The sequence below is a fragment of the Mus caroli genome, chromosome 2, assembly GCF_900094665.2.
Source record: "Mus caroli chromosome 2, CAROLI_EIJ_v1.1, whole genome shotgun sequence".
Classification (NCBI taxonomy): domain Eukaryota; kingdom Metazoa; phylum Chordata; class Mammalia; order Rodentia; family Muridae; genus Mus; species Mus caroli.
Genome location: NC_034571.1, coordinates 139,222,795 through 139,245,014, shown reverse-complemented (window position 1 = coordinate 139,245,014; position 22,220 = coordinate 139,222,795). Strand labels below are relative to the sequence as shown.

The 22,220-nt window shown below is 36.0% G+C and overlaps 1 protein-coding gene across 2 annotated transcripts in view; it reads right to left on the bottom strand.

Moving 5' to 3' along the window:
* Positions 1–22,220, bottom strand: part of Xrn2 (5'-3' exoribonuclease 2) — a 64,725-nt gene that overhangs the window by 14,445 nt on the left and 28,060 nt on the right. For both annotated transcript variants that reach the window (XM_021183010.2, XM_029470951.1), the window contains 10 exons: positions 21,628–21,735; positions 21,460–21,549; positions 20,800–20,872; positions 15,945–16,028; positions 14,270–14,367; positions 13,612–13,691; positions 11,926–11,982; positions 2,555–2,623; positions 2,335–2,466; positions 459–586 (listed from right to left, as the gene is read on the bottom strand). In XM_021183010.2, coding sequence (XP_021038669.1) covers positions 459–586; positions 2,335–2,466; positions 2,555–2,623; positions 11,926–11,982; positions 13,612–13,691; positions 14,270–14,367; positions 15,945–16,028; positions 20,800–20,872; positions 21,460–21,549; positions 21,628–21,735 — 919 coding nt within the window. The remainder of the gene's footprint in view (positions 1–458; positions 587–2,334; positions 2,467–2,554; positions 2,624–11,925; positions 11,983–13,611; positions 13,692–14,269; positions 14,368–15,944; positions 16,029–20,799; positions 20,873–21,459; positions 21,550–21,627; positions 21,736–22,220) is intronic.

Genomic DNA, 22,220 nt, shown 5'->3' with positions numbered 1-22,220 from the left:
AAAGAGGCCAAGGTTTTTTCAGATGAGAGATATTACTACTTAACACCTGGCTTTATGTTTGGTAAAACTAACATACAATTTGGTCCAAGATAGGAATACTTTTGTCTATCAGCATCTAAATGATCACTATTTTATATCTAATAAACCTATTTAACTGTTTGAATACTTTAGTTATCAATGGATAAACACATACCTCTTCCTGCATAGGTTAACTCAGAAATAGGTTTATAAATAAAGAAAAGGAAGATTCAGTTCACCTTATTCAGTAAGCTAAATACAAACAAGACAGAAAGTAATTGAAAGAATTTGTATAAAGTATTCTCTTACAAGTCTTCTAGCAATGTTTAATTCTATCTCTAAATCAAAGCAACAATCTTTCTTGGCAGTGAGGATGGGAAAGCAACCTTTGCTGTCGTAGTTTATTTAGAATATACAATGACCAATCAGTAAAAACTTACTTGACATAAGTTTTGGGATCTGAGCTTGACCTCTCAGCAGTGGCCTGTAAGTGTTCCCCTGGTAATTGGCAGGTGGTAGTGTAGTGTTCGTATAAACACTCGTTCCCGAGCCTCTTGGTGTAACATGGCTGTAAAAGAGACCCTTACATAAGAAAACAGAGAGAGCTATATACAGAGATTATACTAATATGTTAAGCTGACAAATCAAACATTGGTAGTTTCCTCTTTATTGTTAGACCTGATTAATATAAAAATGGGGTTTGAAATTAAACTAAGGTTCCAAACTATACACAATTGTAATGGTGATAGGAAATGTTCATCTACCACATTAAGATGTGCATAGTATTTGTTCAGTTGCTGTCACTACTAATCACTATTCTATATTTTGCTATTTCAATTTACCATCTCAAATACTGCCAGGTGGTTTTCATTACTCTTAATAGCAATAGCATAAAAGCTTTAGACTATTTCACTATGTTAATGTCTCATATTTTACTAAACCTTTTCTCATTTAGAGCTAGTATTACATATGTCGGTGACCAAGACATTACGTGTACAGCTATGCTACTTAAAACTATTTTCTCGAGGTAAGCTCCAAGTAATAAGAATTTAGATAAAATATCTTTGAAACTCAGAACTCTACTTAGCCACCACCTTGTCATCATGAGGTAGGTGCAATTATTATCCACTTTACATATTAGGGAACTGACATGTAGACGGTATAGTAACTTTTATAAATACAGGAAGAAGCTTAGAAAAAAAGGAATCCTACTCTTAACCTCTAAGCCACAATTTTCTATTATTTGATATATAAATTACATGCTGCTAGAAACTTTCTGCCTGAATTACCTTTTCACTTTTTAGGTGTCTCATTAACATCAAAATACCTATAAATGAGTTATTTTAATTCCTGAATTGTGAGTTATTAACATTTCCTCCAGCAAGCTGCTTTGAAACAGGGTCTTGCTTTGTAGCCTGAGTTGGCTTCCGACTTGTGATCTTGCCTGAGCTTTCCAAGTACCATAGGCATGTGCTACCACACCCACCCCAGACCATCTATTTTTAATCCCAGCCTGAACTTTCGTTGTTTCAAAGTCCTCTAAACATAGTTTCTTCTATAGCTAAGAAAAACAATTCAAAAGCTAATAAGGGTAAAAGATAAAAACCACAAATTTATATAGGAAATACAGATGACCAAATAAACATCTTAGCTGGCAAAACATTGGCAATGCAAACATCAATGATATACCACCTTTCATGCATAAGTAAACACTAATTTAAGAGCCTAGTGCCTTTGTTTTATTTATTTAATGAATGTATTGGTTAACACGTCATCAATTATTTATTTAATGAATGTATTGGCTAACACTTCATAAAGACACTCTTGTAATAATACATAACAAATCCAAAACTTGACAGTAAAGACAATATTTCATTCCTTTGTCTGTTAGAAAACTAGATAAAAACCTGTTAGGAGAATATACTCTTCATGCAACATATCATCAGCACATAGGAAATACAGAGGTGAACATCTAAAAAAGAAGTTAATCTGCACTCTGAAGGCAGAGGCAAGTGGATCTCTGGGTGTTTAAAGTCAGTTTGATCTCTGTAGTGAGTTCCAGGCCAATGCTACAGAGAGATACTGTCTCAATAGAGACAGAGATATATACACAGACAGACAGACAGACAGACAGACACAGACAAGGCAGGAAGAGGAGGAAAAAGATGATTATCAAAATCACTAATCTAGATACAAAGTGGTATGCTGTGTCATCTCTTAAATATCTGTAGCAGTAATACTGACTTGTTTATGGAATAACTCAAGAAAACAATAACAAAAACCTCATAATATACAAACAGGAATTACACAACTTACCCTAAAGTTCTAAAGGCCGCCTGGTCCAGGTGAACAGGCCGCCGGTCTCGGTTAAAGCCAAGCTGAGGTTTCCATTGCCGCCCATTGCTGGATTTTTCCCAGTCACCAGGTTTCAGAACTGTTGCTGGCTTTCTGGCCATTTAAAAATACACTATTTAGGATACAGGGATGAACACTGCCACAAAACACACGTCTTAGGTAGGTAGTTTACTGTTGTTACCTTGCTCCTGGAAGCATTGCAGCTTTAAAAACATAATCTTCAGCAAACTGTGGATCTTTAAAATTAATACTGAAAGAGAACAACGAAAAACTGAATGATCTGATGGTGTCATTGGTTTTAATTTTCAAGGAAACAAAGACACTAAACAAAGATGTCTAACCAGAATAACTAAAACTGAAAACTGTCCAAATTGTTATCGTAGACAATGATTTTGTCAAATGGTTAAATATCTTCCTTAGCAAACTACCTCTGATCTCTATTGCATTGTCTTCAGGTAACTTTCTCTATAGAAAGAGCCAGCTTCTAGATAACTGTAAATGATCACAGAAAAATAAGAAGACATTATCCCAATTCTTAAGAATTTCCAGTGTAATACTGGAAATGCTGAGAAAACTTATAACAAAATATAAAATGTGTACACAAATATTTGATAATCAAGTGTGCTAGACAGTTTTATGGCAACTTGACACAAGCTACAGTCATCTGACAGGAGAGAACCTCAATTAAAAAAATGCCTCCATAAGATCAGGCTGTAGGCAAGCCTGTGGGACATTTTCTTAATTAGTGATCGATGGGAGAAGACCCAGCCTACCAAGGGTGGTGCCAATACTGAGCTGGTGGTCCCAGATTCTACAAGAAAGCAGGCTTGAGTAAGTCAGAAAGCAACATTCCTCCACAGCCTCTCCATCAGCTCCTGCCCCCAAGTTCCTGCCCTTTTTGAATTCCTGTCCTAACTTCCTTTGATGATGAAAAGTGACATGAAGTGTAAACTAAATAAACCCTTTCTCCCCAAGTTGCTTTGATCATGGTCTTTCATCACAGCAATAGAAACCCTAATAAAGACAGCAACCAATGAGGGGAAACAAACATTAAGAGCAACACTAAACATCACACACCCTAATCTAATAAAGTTTTGGTTAACACTTAAAGCTATACTGAATAATTCAATTAAATTCCCTTTCTGGTGGTGGTAGGTGTGTATACATAGCCCCCTAAATTGTTAGGTATATATCCAAGTCTTTCTTCTGACTCAGCGATGGCCATTCTAGAAGTTTAGTTATATATCAGGTTTATACTCAAGAATGCTTATGACATCCTTATTCAGCATGTTGTAATTTATAATCTAAATGTGTGAATTTCAGCTTATTAAAGAAAAAAGGTTCATTCTTGGAAGACAGGTTAAAAAAACAGCAAAATATGACATGGGCAAAATATAAACACAATAGAACAAACATGTTTCAATTTATTATCTATGATTTTCTCTGTATAATCACTATCTTCTTGTCAATCCTATCTTTTTAATATTTTTCCAAATTACTCTTAGGATTGAGGTTGTTATAGTCAGTAATTTTTTTTTAACTGAATCATTTAGCTGATATTTTGAGTCAGCTAATTCTTTTCTTTCTTGTTCAGTTTCACCATTTTTACAATTAGGATCCATGTGTTACAGAAGAAAAAAAAAACTTACCCATACTGAGACCTCAATTGCGTATTTTAAATACACAAATCACACTTAAAATAAAAATTAGCACAAGTACAAGAAACCACTGAACAATACTTCATTTAGTCAGTTGGTTCATCTTCCGTTTACTTACGACTCTCTTTATCTCTAGTGTGTCTTACTAGGCTAGGTGGAAGGAGGACAAAACAGGACCAGCAGTAAAATGTCTCAGAATAGTGTACTGAACACAGAAATTATGTGTTTGCTGTCACCGGGGCTTTGCAAACACAAGGAGGGAAACACTGCTATATACTCTCTCAGGTACTCAGTCTCCTAACAGCTGACATACTTCCTTCAGTATGTTTCCAATCTGCTAGGTTTCCAATTATACACACATCAGGGTGGCAGTCTGGACACAGACTGATTAGGCACCAAGCTATCTCCCCTTCTAAACTGAGAAATAAAGAATGTTTCATAGTTGTCTTACAAATAAGGAGAGTAGACATGCAATAAAAGACACAGAACAGATGACAAGTTAAAGCTATGTGTTCACCTGCCTCCTATAAACCAAGGTGTACATGAATGAGGGAGAGGGGGGGAACAAGGGAATTCTTTTATCAGGGGATCAAGGAAAACACAAGGGGCTGCAATTTAAGGTACAATAAGTGAGACTAATTATGGAATGGCAGAAAAAGATACTGCAGAAATCTACAAAACACCTGAAATTAAAACCAATCTTACTCAAACCATTCCAAAAGACTGAAAAAAGAGACTATGTCACAATTTATTCTATGAGGCTAGAATTAATCAAACACCAAGTTACATATAAAGACATATCGCAAAAGTAGCATACAAGCTAGTATTTCTGATGAACACATATATAAAAATTGTCAACAAAATCCTGTCAAGCCGATTCTGACAGCACATCGAAAAGATCAAACATCGGGTTTATCCCAGAGATGCAAGAACATTCTTACAAGTCAATAAAGGTAGTGCCTCTGGGATGGTTTGAATATGCAATGTCCTTCATACACTCATGATTTGAACTTGGATCGCTACTGCACGGTTACACCATTTGTGGAGGTTGTAGAAACCAGGAGGTGACTACCTGGAGGAAGCAGGTCAGTGGGGAGCGGGTCCTTGTGAATATGCATTTATGGCTACTTCCTACAACATTCTGTTTCCTGGTTAGTCATGAAATAAAACAACTCTCCTCTGCTTCACATTTCCATCATCATAATGTTTTGCCCAAGTTTGTGAGGCCAAACAGCTATGGCCCAAACTATTTAAAACCGTAAGCTCAAATAATCTATCCTCTTGTTTCAGGGATTCTATCATAGCAACAAGAAAGTAACTAAGGCAGCATTCCATTAACAAAGTGAAAGGCAAAACAGTATGATCCTCTTAATTAATGTACCCAATAAAATCCAACATTCTTTCATGATAAAAACCCTCAGCACAGCAGGAAAATATGCCAACATAACAAAGGCTATGTATGAAAAAGCACAACCAACTTTAAGCTTTAAAGGGAAAAGGTTGAGTGTTTCCTCTGATAGATGGGAAAATACAAAGATCAACACTCATATCTAACATAATTTTGCTATGGTAATAAAGTAAGACAAAGAGATAAACATCATCCCAAGTAGAAAAAAAATCATAAGCCAGCTAACACTGTTGTCAGATTAAATGCTCTTATATAGAGAATCCCCCGAAGACTACCAAAAACCCAATGGAACTGATAAATCTGGTAAGGATACAGGATATAAAAATCAACACACACACACACAATGAGAAAGAGAGAGAAAAGAGAGGGGAGAAAGAGAGACAATCCCCCCAACCCCCAATTACTAACAAACTCTTGCTGAAAAACAAATTTTAAAAAAGCAGTCTCGTATGGCTAAAAGAAATGGCTCAGCAGTTCAAGGCACTTGCTGCTCTTTGCAGAGGACCTGTACCCACACCAGGCAGCTCACAACCACTATAACTCTAGTTCCAGAGGATCCAGCATCTGCTTCTAACATCCTCAGGTACTTGCACAAACATTCAAGCACACACACATAAAAAGCATTTTTTAGAGGCCGTATCATCCCCAATATTCAATGTTTTAAAGGAGGAAAAACTAGGAATAAATTAAACTAAGAAAGTAAAATATATCTGCTATCAAAATGATGACAGTGACAAAAAGTTCACGATATACAAAAAGGTAGAGATGTATCCCAAGCTCAAGAAACAGCCTTTAATATTGCTATAATGTTCATATTACCAAAAGCAGTCTAAAGGTATAAAACAATAGCCATGAAACTACAAATACCACTCTTCATAGTATTATGAAGAATAATCACATAATCAACATGGGATCCATAGCAAATAAAGCATCCTGAGCAAAACCAAACAAAGCTGACATGCCACAGACTTTGACTTCAAAATGCAGACACAGAAACCAGCAGACCATGACAAAAACTTCAGAAATTAATTTGTGTCTTCACAGCCACCTGAGTTTGACAAAGGTATAAGAACATACAATGCTCAACAAATAATGTTGGGAAAATGTATATACATATGCAGAAAAATAAAAGCTAGCCACCATGTTTCACCTTAAACAATTAACTCAAAAGATACAAATATATGACCAGTGATTATAAAACTACTAGAACAGGAAAAATACTTCAGGATTTAGAGTAGGTAAAGATTATTTATTGAATGGAAGTAAGTATATGCAAACTATTAACCAGACAGAAGCTATAATACCCAGATTATGTAATGAAATGACAAAATTTAAAGGCTAGTGGATATCTCTCAAAAGACAAGACAAATGGCTAGCAATTATATGAGGGAAACAGAGTCACAAGTCAGCAAGGAATTCAAATCAACCAGAAGTCCTTCCAATTCAGTATTACAGCTTTACTATTAAAAAGACAAAAAGTAACAAATGTTGATGAGGATCTAGAAAGGGGATTTTTAAAAATGGTTAATTTTTTTTAAACAGTAGGCTTGAGTTACTGCTGCTGCTTTGTGGTCTGTGAATTTAGGATCTCATTTTTAAAAAATAATCTTTGCCTACTCCAAATCCTGAAGTATTTTCCCTTTTCTAGTAGGTTTAACTGCTGGTCACTACAAACACAACCCAACTGGCCATAAACTCTTGTTCTTCCTGCCTGAGCCTCCTGAGTCCTCAAGATGGACAAGGAACTCTCACATACTGTGGGAACACATGTTATAGCTCCATTATGGGAAAAGTTTTACAATTCTAAAACAAAACAACAACAACAACAACAACAACAACAACAAACAAAAAAACCCTAAAAGACACAATGCCTATAAGGCAATCCCACTGCCAGGTATATAACTAAAAGAAACAAAAAGATGGCTACATCTCCACATCTACTGCAGCAATATTCTCAATAAACAAGATACAGTCACTAATATAGCCTTGTACAAAAATAATGATAAAGAAATGTGGTGCATACAGTGGTATACTGCATTTACAGGGAATTTTTAAAGTTGTGTTGTGCACAGCCCCAAAAAAACTATATCACCTGCAGTACACTCACAAGTAAACACAAGTCAAAGATTTCAATTAAGGTATTTTTTTAAAGGGAACAGAGACATGGTCTTCTTCCCAAGACCAAAGAAAAGCTTAATTTAATTGAAGTAGTCCTTCTCAATAGAGATCTATGAGAACTGTAAACCCTACAAAAATAATGTACTTACCAAATTCTCCCAAGGAACACACAAAGCTAGTACTATTCTACAGTACATACAACAAATGTCTAAACTCTCCAGTCTTTATTGTCATGTGGAAAACACCTAGCAAGTTTAGGCGAGAGCCTTCACTAGGCATCTGAGATAATGTGGAGCTCGTCAGGAAGCACATGCAATGTGGAGATGAGACCAGAATGATGTTCCAGTTCAAATGAGAGGCTGAGATGCAAATGTACCAGCAAGTTACCTGTGGGATGACCTGAAACTAGAATAATGAAGAAAGCCAGCCAAAGAATAAGCTCCCAGGAAGAGAAAACAGTCCTGGGTGCGAAAGATCATTTCCTCTAAATCAGTAGACAAGGCTGGCCTCAAACTCAAGAAGTCTGCCTGCCTCTGCCTCCTAAGCTCTGGATAAAGGCGTGCACCAGCACGCACTTACTGAGGTAACAATGAGATTTGGTTAAGAGCTCAGACTAGCATTTGGGAAGAGAGATACACTTATTTACAAAAAATATGCAAGTAACTTTATGTACCGTTGCTTTAAGTGTTTAAAATGTTCAACTTCCATACTTAGGCTCTGAAGGAAAAAAATTTTAAGCCAATATAGAAAATAATTCCCCAAACTCCTCTCAGAGCCACACCCACACAATAATTTTTATATTAAGATAGTACAAATCATTTAGAAAGAGAAAAAGTACCTAAGAGTAAATTCTGACATTCTAATTCAGGGGGCAAGGATAATCTTAAAGACTAAACCATTCTTTTCTTTGAATATCTGAGGCCACAGTAAGAATAGTCTTTCTCCTAAAGTTAAAGACTTCTACAATTTTAAATAATTCCTTTAAAAGTTCTTTCATGGTTTTTTTAGAAATGTAGTTTCCAATGTGGTAACGTTAGCCACAGCACAAACTTATTTCCGAAAGCAAAATACCTAGTAGGCAAGATCCAAAGAGGAAAAAAATCTATTACAGTTCAAAAGCCTTTTAAAAGAACATTTCATCTATTGATATATTTGTTTATGCAGCAGCACATATACTGTTGTGGCACAAGTATGAAGGACAGAGACAGTTTGTAGTTTTCTGGTTCTCTACTTCCATGTGGGCTTCAGAGACTGAACCAGTCTACCAGGTTTAATGGCAAGCACAGTTACCGACTGATATATCTTTGGCTACGGATGATCTGTTATACAGGTCCAAACATTTCAGATTCCTTCACTTCTCTCAGGTTTATTATTTTTAAATTGTTCAGGTAGAGCACTGAAGAGAAACATACAGATGACCATCTACAAGCTCCACAACCAGAAACAGAAACCAGGTGTGCACAACTTATCCAGGAAGAGGAAGCAGAGCAACAGCTGAACCCTCACTTTAGGTCCAATGAAAAGGAAAGACAGTATACAAATGGCCGGTGGCAGAAGGCCTATAGCTGTATGGTAGGACCCTTGCCACAAAGCCTTAAACAAAAGCACCTAAACCAGGCCAGCCTGTAGACTCAAAAGGCTGCTTAGCCAAGTCAGAGAACCATGTTGAGATTTACATTATTCCATGCAACTCTATGCACCTGAGAATATTTTCACCTGCTTTTACCTAACATAGATGTAACCATGCTGATTCAACATTGGTTTCCTCCTACCAGCTGAGAGTATAACACACCCCTTCCTTCCAGTTGTATTTCTCTCATTTTAACTTCCTCACAAATGTGATAGAGGTGAAATTAATAAAAGTGTAGATCCTAAATATCGTTGAAAATAAACTAGCACATTTATTTGTATACCATACAAGATCCTGTAGATGCATGACATCTCTTCTGACTTAGTTCATTTTAAGAATTATTCTTAGGAGCTGTCAAAATGGTGCAGAGGGTAAAGGCACTTACTGCACAAACCTGGTGATCGGAATTTAATCTCTGAAACCCACATGAAGGTAGAAGAAAAGACCCAACTCCACAGAGCTGTCTTCTGACAGGCACATGTGCTTGTGCAACCTCCTCCCCAACCCCGCCCTCTGAGCTCACCATGTACCTGCATGTCTCATAACAAATTTTAAAACAAAAAGAAATTATTCTGACAAATGCTATTTCAACATTACTGTTTAAGAATGGGAGCACTCTATTCAAAGCAGGGAGAAAACTCCAAATGACAACCTTCATTTTTCTTCTACCTTTCCCTATCCACTCTGGGATTAATGCTAACCCAGCATGGCAATGCAAACTATTCTTGCAGGGAAGTTTTGATGATTCATACACTTGACATTTTAAAGCACTTAAAGAGTTTGCAGAATTGTGACATTCTATGAGGAGAGGTTATCTAGTTCAGTGTCCTACAAAGGACTGCAGGCAGTGTCAGCTAAACCCTCCCCAGTGGTTTCCGCCATGCAATCTGCTGCTGAGTGTATGCATTCCACTTCCTTCAGGCTTTGGATTCATAGTTACCTATCTGCCAGCTGTGAGCCTTATAAATACTGTGGTAATCGTTACATTTAAAATTCCATTATACACAATCCAATTAAAAGAAAAATAACCCTTCCTGAAGACGTGAACTTGAAGTACCCTAGTAATTTGTGTAATAACACACTTTCTCAATACTAAAGATAAGACCAGATATGACAGGAACCAATCCAAAGTCAATCTGAGAAAAGAGTTTCTCAAGCGGGAGGTAGACACTGACTGGAAGGTTCTATTTTTTGGTCTTCATTCACCAAACAAATGTAACTGCAACTTGCATATGTGCACGCACACACACACACACACCCCACTGTAGAAAACCGGATCATGGTCTCAACACCATTTCAGGGAAAATGCTGAAAATTACATTGAAAGATAAAAATTAGCTCAAGTTTTCCACAAATCTTTACAAAATTAACACAAAAAGTTCCATGTTTGAAGTTAAACTTTCAACATATAGCTGAATTTGCACCTAGATCTTGGATTTGTTTTGTAAATTTAATGATCACAGAGACTCATTCATATCAAACATTATAATGCCCTTCAGGTTCAGAAACAATGAACCCGCAGAGCACCATCTATCACCCCAACATACTGCAAGACTCATCCACGGCTCTGTAACTCTCCTCTGGGAAACGTTCTCTTTCCTAATTAGAAGCTTGAGTAGAATTAACTGTTTCTAGAGGGCTAGTTAGTAAGGTCTTTGAAAAATGAAGAAAACCCAACTAATACGAACAAAACTGTGACAATTCAAAAAGAAAACTAATGTAATTAACTGGGCTGAGGCACCAATGAGAGACTGAGATCCCACAGGTTAATGCAGTGTCCACAATAAATGTGGCAGAGCCAGATTGTTTGTGATGGGCTTATGAGCATGGCTTTAAAGTCTGTACTTCTCCCTTAACAAAAGAACACGAAGACAGAGAGCGAGAACAAAGTATATAAAAAGGAGCAGAGAAAAAAGTGTGTGTGTACACACACACACACACACACACACACACACACACACACGACCTTTTAGAATGGCAATTAGCTACTAATTAAATCCATTTAGGCCACCAATTAAACTGGTAACATTTTGCAATGAAAAATTTTAATTAAAATCTAAAGTATTTCCTGAAAGTATGAGCAATTTTAACAATGTGTCAGGGAGAAAAGACTAAGAATTATCATGTATTTTCCAAATCCTTAAATGTGTCTGCTTTAGTCTTGCCTAAATGATAACAACAAAAATTCTGGCAACAAGATTTGCAATTATGCCACAACAAAAAACAGAGTGCTGGCTTTTCTTTACAGCAGTTAAATTATGTTATTTATTTTTTACTCAATAGAAGATGCTAAAGTAAGAGATAAATTTTCCAGCTAATCTTAAGTAAAATATACTACATATTTTTATTTTCTAATTCTGCAGAATCACAATTATAGTAATAATTATAACAAGTAAGGCAGTGTGAGCCACTGGGGCACAAAGGTCTGCCTGCTTCTGTATGACATGCTACTCACAAACCCCATTTCTACCTCCCACTTTTCTAATCCTGAAAGAATCAGAGGTTGTCAGGGGAAACCAGAAAACAGATAAGCATGCTTGTTAAATCAGTAACCTTAACAATATACATAATTTAAAGTCAAGAGGCTCTGCTCTGAGGTCTGCAACACAAGGACTCTCAATCTCAAAGAACTGTGAATTAACACTGCCATTTCCTTGTAAATTAAAGATCTGTTAAGATTCACTTGTAAAAATCTAAGCTGTACCCTGGATGAATGCTCTGAATTCTAGAAAACTTACCTGACTGCAGTGTTCTGTGTCAGGTCCCGCAACATGGGCACAGGGGAACATACTGTTCTAAAGAGAAATGAGAAAAATCACCTGTGTGCACACTGAAACTCTGTGGACAAATAAGATATGCTGTTTGTCAGGGTTTTGAAAAAAAAATAAGTCATTAAAATGTACTAATGAAAACAATACCTTTACAAGATGATCCAGTTTATTATAAGTGAAAGCAATTATGGGCAAGGGTTTGTATTACAATCTGTAAAACTGAACAGCCAAAGACACTTTCCCCTTCCCTGATTAATCCAAATGGGACAGGAAGAGATTAGCCAATAATAATAAAAGTTGAATGGGAGCTGGAGAAAGGGCTCGGCAGTTAAGAGGAAACAATGGTCTTCTGAAGGACCCAACTTCAGTTGTCAGCACCCATGTTAAAGTTCATCCCAGGCTAGGGTATCCTGATGCCTTCTTCAGGCCTGCACAACTACGTGCACTCACACACAGTTAGCCACACACAGATAAGAATTCACATAAATAAAAAGGATTAAAAAAGAGAGAGTTTAGTAAAGAAGGTCAATGTAACTAGTAATATAGTAACAGGAGAAACACAACTGTAAACCATAAGAAGCCAATAGATTAACAGAAAGTTATGATGATGTCTCAGTATCAGTATCTCTCACAAACTACCATTTACTAGATTATGATACTATATCATAGATATGACATTATATTGTAGCCACTTTGAAATACCCAACACACTACGATTAGTGCCCTGAGTAACTGTCTAAAAACTCGTGTCTCAGAAGTCTTTTACATTCTTGACAATTATGCAGTGGAGCTGGGGAAATGACTCAGTCAGTAAACTGCTATACAATATGAAGACCTGAGCTCTAATCCCAAGCACCATGTAAGAACTGAACAGAGCCATCTGTCCTCATAATACTAGGGCTGAAAAGGTATAAACAGAAGTATCTCAGGTACTTGCTGGCCAGCCAGTGTAGCCAATATGACAGCTCCAGGGTCATAGAGAGACAATATATCTCAAAAAAGAAAATGAAATAAAACAGTAAAGAGTAAATGAGGAAGTCATCCAATATAGCTATCTAGTTCCCACAGGAATGAATGTATGTACACACTTGTACACACACACACACACACAATGAGAGGGAAAAACTATGAAGGATTTTGAAGTATTTTTATGTAAACTATAATCAAAAAAATTTCGAAATACTAAAGTAGCATAAGTAATATTCGGCTTTTAAACAACTTTATTTTACAAAGCCAAACTAAAAGAAATAAAAGTATCATTGTTACATTTTTAAAATCTAAATATCTGGCTTATTTATTTCAGTTGTCTTTTCTTTTTCTTATCCACATCTTGCCTCTGAAAACACTGTGTATTCAAGAAAAGAATGGAAAAAGCAAGTGACATTGGAATAGGAGTAGCAGTGATGCCAGCTCTGACTGTGCAGGTACCTTAGTTTCAGGAACCCAGGAAGCCCCATACATAGAAGGCAGCAAAGCTGCTAGATGCTACAGCTGGCCTTGGAAACCATGTCCTTATTTTAAGTTCAGCAGAATTTGTTGTAAGTATAACTTTCACAGTAATAAGTATTACTAGAAAATAAGGTAGCAAACAAAAAGGAAACGCTAACTAAGCTTTGTTCTAGTTGTCTCACTCAAATTCAAGTGGGTCCTTACTGGTCTGGAAGAATGGCTTCTTCATCCAAAGAAAACGTCCCTTGAATCCCGTGACACAATTCAGGTGGCACATCAATTGGCTGTGGGGGGAAAAAAAAAAACACATTTTTATACTATAACTGAAAGAATGGACCACAAGGACGCAATAGAGATTTGTGTGCCTTCTCTTAAGTTTGCTTAAGTTAGGAGGATTATAATTCAAAAGAGCCAAACTAAGGTGAAGATATATCAGCAAGTGAACTGATAAAGTGTGGCCTTTGCTTCTTACTGAAAATTAATCAGTCATTATTAAGAAATGACACTTCAGTCTTGCCTACAATGTGGATAGATAAACTTTAACACATTAAGTGAAATGAGGCAGTCTACTGAGGATTCATACCATTGGAGTCCTGTTACATGAGGTATCAGAAATAAGAAAACTCATGGAGAAAGATAAATACTTGACTCTGTGGGATCACAGAATGGGGAGATGCGGTTTACTAACTGTCTAATGGTACAATTTCTGTGTGAGTAAAAGAAAACGTTCTATAGATGGACAGTGCTGCTAGCTGTACAATATCATAAATATACTCAGTGTTACAAAATTTTGTACTTAAAAAAGTTAACACACAACCTGTAACTTGTGTATTCTTAATTAGTAAACAAACTACTACCATACCTCGGTGGAACCCGTCTGATACAGCTCTAAAATGAAGTCGCGTAGTGGATGAAGTTTTCCCACAAACAAAACATCACCTCCAAGACTATTTCTCCTATCTAAATAAAAAGCATAAGAGCAGTCAAGCAAGTACATCTAATAAAACTTATCTTTATAAAGCTATAACAAAAGCAAGCATCTATACCCTAAGACTAATGCAGCACAACACTGAAGAAAAGCACTTTCTAAGTAACAAACTTAAATGCATGCTGCGTGGCTCTATGGAAGAAACACTATTCTGAAATGAGTTTCGACAATGAGTAAACCCAAGAAAGAGGTCATTGCTGAGACATACATGGGCGCATTGCATGATAAAGGACAAGACTTTCTTAGTTATAAAGTAGCTGACTTATTGCTTAAGACATAAACATTCTCTAAGGAAACACAAACAAAAAATGAATCAACAGTTTCTTAAATCCGTTATATTTATACTTTATAAAATTTTCAAAACTGAGTTCAGCATGACAATTTCCACGATCTAAATACTCTGCCATAATTATAAGATACTACTTTTTATGCAGAATAACATTTCAAGTTAGCCCTCTAGGAGTAAATGCTTGTTCTACTCAACTCTTTCAAGAAGAGTTAATCCTCTGAATGATAATTGGAAGAAAGCAGATGGAGAGAATGGGGAACGCCTTCCTAAGAGGCAGTAGTGTGTGTGTGTATGTCATTAAGAATCAAAAAGTCAAAGGGGAGTCTTTTTTTAATTAACCTAGGAATGTTTATTTCCTTTTTAGTTTCTTCAAGGACCAGTCATTGTTCTGTAGTGTCTTGTTTAATCTCCAAGTTTGTGGATGCTCTATGGTTTCTCTTACTGTTGATTTATAGTCTTATTACTGCAAGATCGAACAAAATACAAGTAATTATTTCTATCTCCCCTTATTTGTTAAGACTTGGTTTGTATCCTAATATATCATCTATTTTAAAGATAGTTCCATGGTCTGCTAAGAAATAAGTGTATTCTATAGTCTGAATGGGATGAATGTCCTCTGAATTATCTGCTCAATACATCTGATCCAGAATGTGATTTAATTCAGATATTTTTATGTCAGGATTGCTGGGGCTAATCTGTGACCTTATCTCTAGCAGTACTCATTGGATCAAACTGGATGCACTTATGTTGAGGTTTAGAATATGAGCATCCTCTTGATGATTGTTCTTTAATCAGTACAAAGTGAGCACTTTCATGTTTCCACTAGTTTTGGCTTAAAATGTATATCGTTAGATATGATACCTGCTTGTTCCTAGAATACCTCAAGAGATATTCATGAACTATAAGTTTTTTTTGAGGGTCTCATCCTGTAGCCCAAGCTGAACTTTAACTTTCAACAATCCTCTTGCTTTAGCTCCCCTCAGTGCTGGAATAACAGAATTATGCCATCAAAGCCCAGATGAACTTTTAATCTTTAACAACTTTAGTAAATACTTTTGAATTAAAAATGATAATTATTTAGTACTCAATTTACAGGTAATAGGTTAAGAAGGAAAGTTACTGCCTATTATAAAAGGTAAATCAATAATTTATGCCTCCTATATGAGAAACTTTCCAAATGAAAAAAAGTCTACTTCTATACAGAAATGAAGTTTGTGCTGCACAGACTCCACATTGATCAAGTGGGCGTGTGACTCTTACTCTCTTCTGGAGTGAGGTCTGGGTACACCTCTTCTAGAGCCGCTCGCAGCCTTCGCTCATCCACAAATGGCAATAGAGCAACACCTGGAGAAAACAACCATTTGACCATTACAATCACCTGATTTCAGTTCATTGTTTCAAATAAACATTCTAGCAAAGTATCTCTATTGACACAAAGACACTTGGAACTGAACTCTGTCATGTATCCAAAACTCAAATGTAAATATTTTCATATGTGGTAGTAATGGCAAAAATGTCCCCATACTCTGCACACTTACAGTGCTATCTATCACCTTACTAATGAATGCCCTCAGGCCAACTACTAGCTCGTCTTCCTTGAGCTTGTCCTTAGGCCTTCCTGATTCTTTGTAAAATGATGTCATTTACCTCACATATCCAGTTCTATTTCCAGACTACAGGAAAGGTCCGTTTAATTTCCAAGCTTCTACAACACTCTGTTTATAATTAATCTGATTAATTTGCATGCAAACATTCTTTAGAGCTTGGTCTAAATAACTTACTACTAGTTGGGAACAGAACAGACTGTTCCTGTCGGGGCTGGAAACGGCACCCCGAGTGTGCTGAATTAAAGGCATTATTTCACTTGAGCCTACAGTTACCATTTTCAGAGACATTAATCTAGTGTCTATTATATAGTACTAAAAAATGTTACTGGACCACATCTTTGTTCTTCTGGAATTCAGAAAAACATAGTATTTGGGGTAAATAAAACTTAAAAATAAGTAACAACAAATGTGAAATAGAACTAAACAATTCTTTTAAAAAAAAAAGGACTACTCCAAACTACTGTATTTGAAAATTTAAGAAAGGAAAAGGTTTCCAAAGCAGACATTACTAACTTAGTTACTATTATTTTCTCAGTAAAGAAGCATTTGATTTTACTGCTATGAAAGAATCTAAGTTCTGGTATAAATTTTGCAGAGCCTAAAAGAAATGATCTCAAAATTATCATCACCTGTAATCTAGACAAGGCTAATTCAATTATTAGCAAACACAGGGAAAGGAGTTGTTCAAATTTTATTGAGTCATACACTTGAGAGAAATATACCAACAAATACCCAAATCATTATTTATCTTTTATTTTCTACCCATTTGACTTAGGATTTAAAGAAAGCTCTGTAGGGCTTTCCTATAACAAAACTTCCTACAATATTAATTCCAGAAGCTGAATCTAATCAGGAAACAGCTTGCAGTGCCTCTGACAGTAATAAAATCACCAAAGAACAAATCACCTTCGTGGCCTGGGGCAGGAAGAAATGATTACCAGCAATGTGCTGGTAGTAAGCACAGGAAGGACAGAGGCCCCATCCTTGACCACTGTGGTCCATGCACATCCTCATCTGATCCTCTCATTCATCCCAAACCAGCTCAGGCACTGGGTACTGTCTGATGACAGTCACTTCAAGAGAGCTCATCGAGAATCAGACTCCCTCGGTTTAGATCTTGGTTTTGTCATCATTAAATTTGATAAAATTACCTAAGCTGTCTGTTCATATATAAAACATAAAGAAATCAAAACTATAACATGTAACAAATTGTATAAAATCATAAAATTGCTATTAAATTATTTAAGTATATGTTTTCAAAGTATACACAGTCAAAAATGTTTGTTTTTTTAAACAACTACATTTCTCTTCCTATCATTTTAAGGTATAATCAACCCAGGTAAACGCTTTACCAACTAATATATTAACATTGCTTCCACTAAGTTTTAAAGTTATGTTTAAAACTATGTTTCTTAATAGTACTAAATTTGACATTTTTGGACTATGGGTGGAGTATAAGTGAAAATATTAATGTAATTTGATACATAAAATATAAAATAAAAAGTAAGAAACTGACGTTTAAGCCATCCTAGAACATAAACTTTCTAAGAGACCCTGCGATGGTTAATCTTTACCATCAACCTGACTGGCTTTGGGGCCTCCTGGAGACACCCCTTTGAGTGTATACATAAAAGTGTTTCCACTGAGGAGGGAAGAATCCCCTTGAATGTGGGAAGAACTCTCTTACTGGCAGGAGTCCCCAGTAACAAGAAGAGGAGCTGGCATTCATCTTCTGCTTTCTGACTTCAATGACAGTAACCAGATAGCTGGTTTCCCCCTGGTTTCCCACACCCTCCCCTGGCTAGGCTCAGTCCCTGGAGGCATGAGCCACAACACAACCTTCCTTTCTTAGGCTGCTTGTGTCAAGGATTTTGTCACAGTGTTAACTAATTAATACAGATCCAAAATACCCTAGAAAAATCCTTGTAGGGGATTGGTCTGTTGCTGCTTGTATTCAAATGCTAAATTCTGTACCCCAAGATCTGGTTGCCCCCCTCCCCAACAAGGAGAGCCTCCAGAATGAGGAGATCCTCACATATACCAGCTTTTGTGGTACAAACGTGCCCTCAAGTCATCCCTGACTGGTCAATAAAGATGTCTACCACCTGAGCTAGGCAGAAGAGAAGGGGCAGGGCGTGGGATCTCAGGCAGGGACCACTAGGAAGGAGAGGAAGAAGGCACCGTGGAGATTGTGAGTACATGACTATGAAAGGCCCGCCTGTTGGAGTAGGGGCAGCCCAGGTGAAACATGTTAAATAATATCTCAGGGATTTTGACAGGGAAGTAGAGAAAATGGCATAAATGGTTGACATCTGCCCAGCTCTAGTGTTTTAAGGCTTATATAACTCTAAGATGACTGACTGTCTTTTATTTGGGAACTATATGGTCTAAGTGCAGAGGAAAAAAAAACCCACCAAAATAATATTTACTACAACAAATCCCAATTCCCTACTGAGCAAGAATAAAGTTTCTGACTTCATAAAATATGTAAATCATTAAAACAGTATGGTACTGGGATAAAATCAGACATAAAGACTAGATTAGTAGCCACAAAAATAACCACATGATTTGCAACAAAGAGTAACAAGACTATTCAATAGAAAAAAGCCTTTTTAACAGCTGGTTCATAGAAAAATAGTTAGCCACATTATGAATGAATGAGACTGGATCCCTATCTTATACCATATACAAATATTAAGTCAAAATAGGACTGAAAACTAAAATATAAAAGCTAAAATTATAAAAAGTTCTAGAAAATATGCAAAGGTTCACAATACTAGACTTGGCAAATGATTTCCTGGCTACACAAAGACAAGCAAAACAGATAAAGCAGAGCACCAAAGTGTAACCGTTTCTGACATTAATGGACACCAGAACAAGGGAAAAGAAAACCACAGAACTGAAGGAAATACACAAAAATCATCATCAAATGCTTAAAGGCTATAAATTTTTAATGCAACAACTAAAACCCGACACAACCTAAAGGATTTGACTAGGATTTCTTTCTTTAAAGATCTAAGTACCCCAAAGCCACATGAAAACATGTTCACTCTCATTACCAGTGGGGAAATGTAAATTAAAGCTATTGTGAGTTACCATTTCATAGTGGTTAGGGTAGCTCAAAAAACCAAAACAACTACAACAAAAAAATCCAGGAGAAAAATATTAGCAAGGATATGAGGAAATTCAAACCACTGGGCATTATTTTATCTTCTTCCTAAAATTACTATATTGACAAGATTTATTGTCATTGATATAAATACTATAATAACTATGACAACATAAATTGGCAAGCAATCTGTATGTTTATATATTTAAATATTTACTTGTTTATTTGTAAACCTAAGCAAGCAATGAATTATGTACTTAATAAACACAAATAGATTTACTTATTAATTAACTTATTTTAATTAGCCCTCCATTTCCTCACTGCTTCTCTTTAATTAAATCATCCTCTACAAAGTTCCTTCAAAAGCCTTTGGAGACGCTAATCCATTTACATGTGACCAAAGCACATGTTAAATAGCCCCAATATATTGGACACATTCTTCAGTAACATTATATTAAAGTAATAAGAAATTATCACTACTATTTAAACCAAAAGCTAACCCCCAATTACAGTATGTTTTTTGTTGTTTTTGATTTTGCAGGGACCAGGGGTGGGGGTGATGAGTTTTGTGAGGTTTTGGGGGATCAAAGGCACTTGTGCATGCCAGGTAAATAATCTCCCACTGAGCTACTTCTTAGCCCTTCAATCTGTAAATTGATGATATGCCCCCTCTGCCTCACAATCCTGAGCTTAGTATCCAAAAAAAGGATACAGCACAAGAAAGTGTCAGAGGAGAATTTGATGAGCAAGTGTTTTTTACTGTGTGTTATACTCAATGACCAACTTTCGTTGAGTAGTGATTAACATCTTAAGTTTAGTGTGAATTTTTAAATTGCTTTTCCACATAATCTATTCACATAAGGAATGTAAAGAACGGGCGAAACATAAAATGTCAACTGCTAAGTTTCTACTATATATTTCACAAGTTTCCATAACCCCAAACAGAATGACTGTGTTTCTTTCTTAGCAGTTTTGAAAGGTGGCAATGGGTTACTGATTGGAGAAAAACTCACAAAGAACACTATTTTAACCTATTTCAGAAGTTACCGTTTACCATATTTTACTATTAGAATTACTATTGATCACTGATGATTATGATTGAATATTTATATCTACTTTTCACATGTAATTATGAAAGTATGGTTTCCAGAGTTCTTTTATCCTGTAAGTCATGATTGATCAACTTCGTTAAAAACTTTAAACAAACAAGGTGATGGTGGTGCACACCTTTAGTTCCAGAACTCAGAAGATAGAGGTAGGCAGATCTCTGAGTTTGAAGCCGGCCTGGTCCAAAGAACTAGTTCTAGGACAGCCAGGGGTACACAGAGAAACCCCCAATCCAAACAAACAAACAAACAAACATCAAAACAAACAAAAAGGAATGATATCTAAATTTTACCTTGCCATGCATATTTCTTCCCATTCAAATCAATAGCAAAATCTTCAGGGTAGAAGTCAATTATACTGGAATCCTGTTTCAGGAAGAAAGTAAAAGAATCAAAATCAAAAGCTACATACCTTGTCTCAAAAAACATGAAATAACTTTAAACAAAGAAAAGAGTTTTAGAACTGATAGTTATGGAATACAGGCAGGCAGTGAAAGGTTTAGTTACTCAACATTTCCTACCTCCTGGCTGGGTCTCACTATGTAACCAGCACAAAAGAACAAGCTTAGAGTTAATTTTAGGTAAGTCAGACAGAATGTTTAAAGTTCTTATAGGGTTGAAAGAAATAAAAATCATTATGCTGGGTGTGATTAACTCACAACTTTAATTCTAGTACTGGGGAGTCAGAGGTTGATCTCTGTGAGTTCAAGGCCAGCCTTGAACAGGGGGAGTTCCAGGACTACATAGTAATTCCCTGTCTCAAAATAATAACATGTAGATTGAAAACAAATCAGTTTTATTTACTGGGTAGGAAACTCAGAGGCAAAGAAAGTACAGAATACCACATTATGCAGTGAAAAGCAAAGAACACATTCTTTGCATATTTCAGCTTTTTAAAACTATAACATGCAAAGTCAACTTTGCCTAACACACTTGAAAACACTAAGACTTACAGGGTCACTCATGAGCTTCCGCCATGTTGGAGGTAGAAAGTTACCACTTGCAGCTGGGAAAACCCCCATTAGTTGTTCCAGTGGCTTAAACTGCAAGAGAGGAAAAGGTTAAAGACTCCCAATTATTATGAAATTCAAATTCCTACTCCTCATCGACTTGAAGCTTACCGGTTTTGTGCCCTTTTCAAATTCAGAGGACATGTCTGCAATACCTTCAAAGTCTGAGGCAAACGGTGCATAATGGAATGGATAATACCACTTCCAGGAAGCACAGCCCTAAAATCATTAATGACAATTAAAAGCAAAATACATCTTAATGATGAACATGGTAAAAAAAAATAGATTATGACTATCAGTCTATAATATCTTATTTGTAAAACATGATTTCTGGCATATACTCCACTCATTAATTTTTCTGAGTTCAAAATACTGTTTAACTGTCTGGTTCATATCAGTGGTTCCTTTATTTAAAAAATATTGTAAACTTTCTTGAATAATCAGTAATTAATATCAAACTTTGTATTTACAAATACAAATTCACTAAGATATTTATCCTTAAAATATATTTGATGACATTTCTTTCCAATCTCAGAGCTTCTGTCATCAAACAAAACCAAACACAGGTTTTAACCTGATATTTACTGAACAGGTAGTAGTAGTAGTTTCAAACATCAACAGTAGCTGAGAATCAAACAACCAAAATGTACTATTATACTTCCATGTGGCAACTTTCTCTTGACTATAAATACACTAAAATCAAA